At 40.8% G+C, this 7674-nt stretch overlaps 1 protein-coding gene across 1 annotated transcript; it reads left to right on the top strand.

The window, feature by feature from the left end:
* The first annotated feature begins 449 nt into the window (after positions 1 to 449).
* On the top strand, positions 450 to 7288 carry unc45b (unc-45 myosin chaperone B). Its single transcript, XM_085367267.1, has 20 exons — positions 450 to 590; positions 1204 to 1365; positions 1463 to 1499; positions 1613 to 1788; positions 2045 to 2134; positions 2219 to 2386; positions 2520 to 2685; positions 2861 to 3031; positions 3125 to 3296; positions 3415 to 3715; positions 3816 to 3910; positions 4407 to 4548; positions 4630 to 4770; positions 4918 to 5045; positions 5200 to 5266; positions 5439 to 5552; positions 5704 to 5819; positions 5956 to 6073; positions 6169 to 6324; positions 6681 to 7288. Exons 2-20 carry the CDS (start codon positions 1204 to 1206, stop codon positions 6951 to 6953), a joined length of 2793 nt encoding a protein of 930 aa, XP_085223393.1. The 5' UTR covers positions 450 to 590; the 3' UTR covers positions 6954 to 7288.
* Positions 7289 to 7674: the final 386 nt, after the last annotated feature.

Here is a 7674-nt window from a genome sequence, read left to right as displayed (position 1 = left end):
TCAAACCTTATGTACGTGCTCTTTCCAGAAGCTACCAGTTTCCACCAGGATCCCCCCCCCCCCCCCCCCCCACACACACACACACTCTTCAACCCCCCCCCCCCCCCCATCAGGCAGTTGCTGGTGAGTTCTCAGCTGTCTGTGCCCTAAATAGACCTCATCAGGAGCAGACCACCTTTGAGGGGTTACTCTCCACTAAATTACCAAATCTAAAGTTTGGGGTTTCTTTTGTGAAGCTTTAGATTATTCAACAACCCTTAAATTATATGTTTTTCAATACAAGTCGTCATAAACGTACACCAACCTTAAGCACAAAGCTGTTTTTTGGGGGGGTTGTCACTGTGGAAAGAACCCTTTTGGTCGCTGGTGGTCCACCTTAGTTCTGTCCCACCTCCTTGAGAGTCACTATAAATATAAATTGTGATACTGGTAGGGGGAGGTAACACAAGACAGATAAAGTTTGTAAGAAACACTCGGGACTACAGGTCCAGATCATCTACGCAGGAGGAAAAAGAAAAAAAAACCCCACAAGAGCAAAGAACAAAGAAGAGGACTGAAGAAGAGAGACTCAACAGAGATACAATCTAACGGTACAAAACAGCTTCCACACAGAGCTGTGATTCTCTTTTGAGGGACACTCAGGTATGCAGAGGTACTTAGTATAAGGGTAGACTATGGCTATCAGGGGAGCAGGTGGAGATAGTGTTGGTCATCTAGGAAAGTGCCATTTGTCTCAAGGCTCAGACTAGGGTGGGAGATCGTGCCCAAATAAGGCCTGAGGGGAGGCCATTTAAAGTTAGAGATAGCATGTGCATGGCCATTTTCTACGGGGGACCCAGGTCAGTGGGACAGGGATTAGCAAGAAGGTGAGAATGAAAATAATTTCTAATTGTATGTTAAATTATTTTCATTACCACTCTGTCGTTTGTTTGAATGGTGTGTCTTTATAACTTTGAACTGCTTGCACACTGCTTTTCTAACACAATTTAAAGAGACAAAAAGAGTCAGCCACGATCATTATATGTTCAGCTTATTTGACGTATTTGTTTTTCATCCAGAGAAAAAGTAAAAAGCTTAATTTAAATTTGATTGGCAGAATTTGTTAAAGTAAGCTTTGCCTGGTGAGCACAATAAAACAACACACAGGTTTGATTTTACATTTCACATATACATAAATATATATATATTCCAATTTTTTGCCAGATGGGAGACCCAATCCAGTTAAAAGAGGAGGGAAACAAACACTTTCAGGCAGGCGATATTGACAAGGCCATTGAGTGCTACACTAAAGCCATCAAGGTGTGCCAGGACAAAAAGGTGCTGGCTGTGATTTACAGGAACAGATCTGCATGCTACCTAAAAAAGGTAAGCACTCTGATATGGGACCAAAACTATATCAAACTGATTATGCTTGCAGGTTCTCTGACAAACTGTCTGTGATTGTCTCTGTTTTTTCTTATAGGAAAACTATGTTAATGCAGCATCTGATGCAACTAAAGGTAGAGTAATACGTTAAGAACTTTGAACAGCTGTAAATATTCAGTCAACAGCAGAACAAAAATCCATAGATGAAAGCTAGTCATTAACTTAAACAATTTGCCCTCATCCATAGCGATTGATGTTGATGCAAAAGACATAAAAGCTTTGTACCGGCGCTGCCAAGCTCTGGAAAAGCTGGGAAAACTGGATATGGCTTTCAAAGATGTGCAGAGGTGTGCCACGCTCGAGCCAAAGAACAAAGCCTTCCTGGAGACACTCCGCAGACTGGGAGCAGAAATCCAGTCCAAGGTCAGCATTAGGCAGATACAACTGCACACAGAGCACCATACAGGGCAGTAGAAAACTACATATACTACTTATCTAACTGCAATAAGTATCCATTAAACTCTAACATACAAGTAATCAGCAGGCTAAACACTGAAGTAATTTTCATGACTGTTCATGGCCATATCACCAAACAATATAAAATGTAGTCTACATAGCAGGAGCTTAGATGATATGATCATTTATAGTCATTTTTCTTTATCATTTTTTCTCTCCACAGCTGAAAACTACATTTTCCACAGATTCGAGGGTACAAAACATGTTTGACATTCTCTTCGATGAAGAGAGCGAAAAGGACAAGAAGGAGAAGGTGAGGATTTTCTAAACTTCCTATTTCTATATTTGTTGTGGCAACAACACACAGTTCACACAGTTTTGCTTCTTCAACCTCTAGGCCGCCAACAACTTGATTGTCCTTTCGAGGGAAGACGCTGGAGCAGAGAGAATTTTCCAGAATAATGGAGTGACTCTGCTACTCAATATGATCGAGACTGGCAAACCAGAAATGATCCTGGCTGCTGTCCGTACGCTGTCAGGAATGTGCACGGGACATAAGGCTCGCGTGAGTCATGGTGCATGCAAAGTGAAACTTTCAGCAACTCTTTATAAATATATAAAATTCCCATGCCCATGTCACCGGATGTATGATTTTCTTCCCATTTTCCTTACAAAACCCTTTACACTTACTGCAACAGGCAATGGCCATCATTCAGATGGTGGGTGTTGATAAAATGTGCAGCATCATGGCTGTTGACAATGAGGAGATTGCACTGGCAGCCTGCAACCTCTTCCAGTGCATCAATGATTCCCTCACTGGTGGAGATACACGAGAATATGGGAAAGAAGCAGACCTTGTTATGGGTATGAGAGAATAATTACAGTATGTGTAATAAGTATCGGTTAGATTTTCTACTTCTTTTTTCATCCTTACTCCTAAAAACACAGACTTCATTCTAAAAGGGCTCCTCTATTGGTGGTATTTTTCACTGTATTATTGACTGATGGACAATCTTTGATTTAATGTGTCTCCCCACAGATCCATCTAAAGACTTGAAAACTATTCTTCTTTCTCTGCTGGAGATGGTTGCCAGTAAAAAGGTGTCTGGCCATGGCAGAGACCAGGCATTAAACCTCCTGAGCAAGAATGTACCTCGCAAAGAGAAGAAGGAGATGGATCATTCCAAAAGCCTTTTCACTATTGACCATGGTGAGCCCAACACCTGATTCCCTAACAGATTCCCTAACACAGGCTTTTTGAGTGATACTAATCATTCAACATCTGTTTTTGTTTTTTCTTTAGGTTTGAAAAAGATCCTCAAGGTTTGTGGCCAGGTTCCTGAGCTGCCAGACCAGTTGCCCTTGACAGAGAATACACAGCTGATTGCTAGCGTGCTCCTCAACAAGCTCTACGACGACCTTAAGTGTGACCCAGAGAGAAACAACTTCAGGGACATTTGTGACGAATATATCAAGTATGTCCATGAAACATTCAGTGTTAATAAAGACACTATAAATGAGGCCCAGCAAACATATCTTGTGTAATAATCAGATTTTTTTTCTTTTCTCTAATTCTCCATTCATTTTCTAAAGATCCAAAATAGACCCCAAAGACATGGACAAGACCATTCATGCCATCAACTGCATCTCAGGACTGCTGCAGGGACCGTTCGATGTCGGTAATGCTTTAGTTGGTCGGCAAGGCATCATGGAGATGATGGTGGCACTGTGCGGCTCAGAACGCGAGGTGGACCAGATGGTTGCGGTGGAGGCCCTGATCCACGCCTCCTCAAAGATGAGCCGTGCCAGCTTCATTATTACGAATGGTGTCTCACTGCTCAAGGATATCTACAAGAAGACCAAGAATGAGAAAATTAAAATACGTGCGCTGGTGGTGAGTGTGCCAAAATGCAATAAAAGCTTACTTTATGTTTTTTTCTTTTGTCTCAGGGTCTGTCTGTCTTTATGCATACTCATGCGTCTGTCCTCTCCAGGGTCTCTGTAAACTCGGTTCAGCAGGAGGCGATGATTACAGTTTAAGGCAATTTGCTGAGGGCTCCACAGAGAAGCTGGCCAAGCAGTGCAGAAAGTGAGTATTCACAGAGACTCTGTACTAACTATATGCTAATGACAGTAATATTTTAAAAATACGATAAACTACCTTATAGGGCAAGGATGTTAGAGTCATTTTACAGCGTGGGCGAAATACAGCCCACTTTGACTGCCCTGCAAGTATAAAACATGAAGTTTTCATTAATTCAAAGAAAATGTCAGCTTTTGGGTTTTGTTTTGTTTTTAGACTGTGAACAATGTAAGAAGAAACACACAAACAAACAACAAAAAGAAACATTTCTATAGTAGAAAGTGGAAAAAAAATTAACTTTGTCATTTACTTGTTTTTGTATTACTTAATTACTTGAAAATACAGTTAAAAGTCTGTGCACTCCTTCACATTTGCTAAAGCTGTCTAGTGGCCAGTCTTTGCTGGGCCGATTCTGGCCCTAATCCAAATGTTTGACACCCCTGCAGGCTTCATATTTGTCAGGTTGCAATCAATGATTCATGATCATTTTTGACTTTTCTAGGTGGCTCTGCAATCCCCAGATTGATACCAAAACCAGGAAATGGGCTATAGAGGGTCTTGCATATCTGACTAATGATGCTGATGTAAAAGATGACTTTGTGGATGATGAGCCTGCCATGCAAGCCATGTTTGAACTGGCTAAGGTACGGAAATAACAACCTGAGAAAAACTCAGAAAAGACTAAGAGGAGACCAATAACCACTTCCTTTTCTCTGTGTTTTTAGTCCAGGGATAAGACGATCCTATATGCAGTTGCTTGCATCCTGGTTAACTGCACTAACTCCTATGAAAAGAAAGAAATTCTCCCTGAGCTGGTTCAGCTGGCCAAGTTTTCAAAACAGCATGTGCCTGAGCAACACCCCAAAGTAAGAGAAGAATGTAAAAGTCAGACCTAAACTGATGATTCAACAAACAGAACAGGAAATGTCACACACACACACACACACACACACACACACACACACACACACACACACACACACACACACATATGATGCATTTTTTCTTGTCAGGACAAGAAGGACTTTGTTGACAAAAGAGTGAAAAGGCTGCTGAAGGCCGGAGTCACATCAGCTCTTGTTGTCATGGTGAAAGCAGAGAACATCATCTTGACGGATCAAACCAAAGAGATGCTGGCAAGGTGGGAAAGAAAAAAAAAGAAAAAAAGACTGATGAGGCGTAACAAAATATGTAAAACGACATCTTGTGACGTTTGTAGTCTGGAGGGGAATTCCAGTTTGGTGACAGCTGAATAAATGACATCATGACTCTTTGACACATTTTTTAATCTTTAGGGTTTTCTTGGCCTTGTCAGAGGATCCCAGAGATCGCGGTACTATTGTTGCCCAGGGTGGAGGAAAGGTAAGCAGTGTGAAAAAAAAAAATCAAAGTAGACTTGAATTTATGGCGCTCTATAAAGCCACGGTTAGATACATGGTCAGCGCAAGCATGATTTGTACTGATTAACTTAAAAAAAAATTCCACACGTGTACGTTACTGTTATTTAAACATATAAATGTGGTTCTGCCCTCAGGCTCTCATACCACTGGCTCTGGAAGGAACAGAAGCAGGAAAGGTGAAAGCCAGCCATGTCATTGCCAAAATAGCTGCCATTTCCAACCCAGAAATCGCCTTTCCTGGTGAGAGGGTAAGACAGAAGCTCCTTTGTTTTCTTCAGTGACAGTTTTGCCTGTGGCAATGATTTTTTTTAAATGGTTTAAATGAAAGTGTTTAGACTTGTTTTTACTTGGAGTCTGTGTCATAGCTATTCAGCTCTCACATCTTTTATTGTTTCACAGGTGTATGAGGTAATACGTCCATTAGTGAACCTCCTTCACACAGACAGAGAAGGCATGCAGAACTATGAAGCTCTGAGAGGTCTCACCAACTTGGCTGGTTTCAGTGAAAAACTGAGGTGAGATTTTTTTTCTTTTTAAGATCACATGAATGAATGGACACTGTGACATTAAATAACTCATTTTCTATACAACAGTTTGCTACGTTCTGCAGATTTTTTCATTTTCAATTATAACCTTCATCTGTTTTTGTAGAGTGAAGATTGTGAAAGAGAAGGCTTTGCCCGAGATTGAGAACTACATGTTTGAAGAGAATGAACAGATCAGATTGGCTGCCACTGAATGCATGTGCAACCTAGTGACATGTAAAGAGGTGAGGACAGCTGCAAACACATATTGATGGACGACACACAATAAGTAGGCATTCCAACAGGTTGGGGAAAATGAAATGAACTCTGTATGCTTTAGGTGCAGGATCGCTACCTGGAAGATGGCAATGATAAGCTGAAGTTGCTGGTGTTGCTCTGCGGCGAAGATGACGACAAACTTCAGATAGCTGCAGCTGGAGCTCTGGCCATGATCACAGCTGCTCAGAAAAAGCTGTGCACCAAAATGACTCTGGTGGTATGTGCAACAGTTTACTACAACCCACCCCCTTCTCTGATTTTTCTTTTTGTATAGAGATATCACATAAATGAGGTAATTTTGAAAACTTTAAGAGGTACTCCTACAGTTACATAGTAGGTTTTTGGACAATAACACAGTTTTGCCTCTGTTACCGCTAAAGTGTATATACAAATATCTGTAATTTCTAAACAGTTCATGCAACACTTTTGTTAAGTCCCTGTGAACTAAAACTAAAAGTCTGCACTACAGTCACACCTTCACAGACTTACAGAGTCAGGTGTATATTAGCCAATGATGTTTATGTTTAAAAAAAACACAGTGTCACTGACAGAGTACCTTATCTGTACCAACAGACTTCCCAGTGGCTTGAGATCCTGCAGAGGTTATGCCTTCACAGCAATGTTCATGTTCAACACCGCGGTCTTGTCATTGTTTACAACATGCTCAACTCAGACAACAGTGACCTGGCTAAGAAACTGATAGAGAGCGAGTTACTGGAAATCCTTTCAGTGGTTGGCAGAGCTGAGGACAATCCGAAGAGGCAGGAGGCCATTGATGCAGCACGCACATGTTTGGTCAAAGCTATGGATCTTGGTCTCATCAAACCCTTCGCCAGCCCTTCTTAAAGAAAAAGATCAAAGATCAAAGGACATTCTTCATTTTTCCCCTCTGTTAATCAGAGACCCCCCCACCCAAATAACTGTTTTTTCACATAAGTGATTTTAGGAGTCATCACCCTGACTCCCCATCTCTAAATACAACCCCTCACACTGTGAAGCAGGGATTATTTTTATATACAGAAAGGGGTTGCGTGATATAGGAATCATATATGTGGTGGGGGTTTCCAGCGATTGGTTTTGATAAAGCTGTAACTGTGTCTAAATGTTTAAAGACTGATGCATTTACATGTGTTTATATTTTGCCATTTGTGTGGTTGATGAGCCATAATACACCATTTAAATAACACCTAAATGTTTCAGTGTCTCTTTTTCTTTTCTAAACTCAAATTCTAAACAAATAAGCAGCACAGACTGAAAACATTAAATCAAAAATCTTTACAGATCTTTTTTACAAACACCATCTTGTATTTACCAGAGGTGTGGACTCGAGTCACATGACTTGGACTCGAGTCAGACTCGAGTCATTAATTTTATGACTTTAGACTTGACTTGAAAAAATGTTCTAAGACTTGTGACTTGACTTGGACTTTTACACCAATGACTTGGGACTTGAATTGGACTTGAACCGGTTTACTTGAAAAGACTTGATATTTTACCCCAAATATAAAATTTAACATGCATATTATATAGAGATTGAAAATGTGACGTCATTCACGGGTAGAACCGC

This window comes from Diplotaxodon limnothrissa, linkage group LG12, assembly GCF_057381915.1.
Source record: "Diplotaxodon limnothrissa isolate DT_005_m linkage group LG12, D_limnothrissa_male_GT1.1, whole genome shotgun sequence".
Lineage (NCBI taxonomy): Eukaryota > Metazoa > Chordata > Actinopteri > Cichliformes > Cichlidae > Diplotaxodon > Diplotaxodon limnothrissa.
Note: the sequence above shows the minus strand (reverse complement) of the source record. Positions and strands in the feature narration are given on the sequence as shown.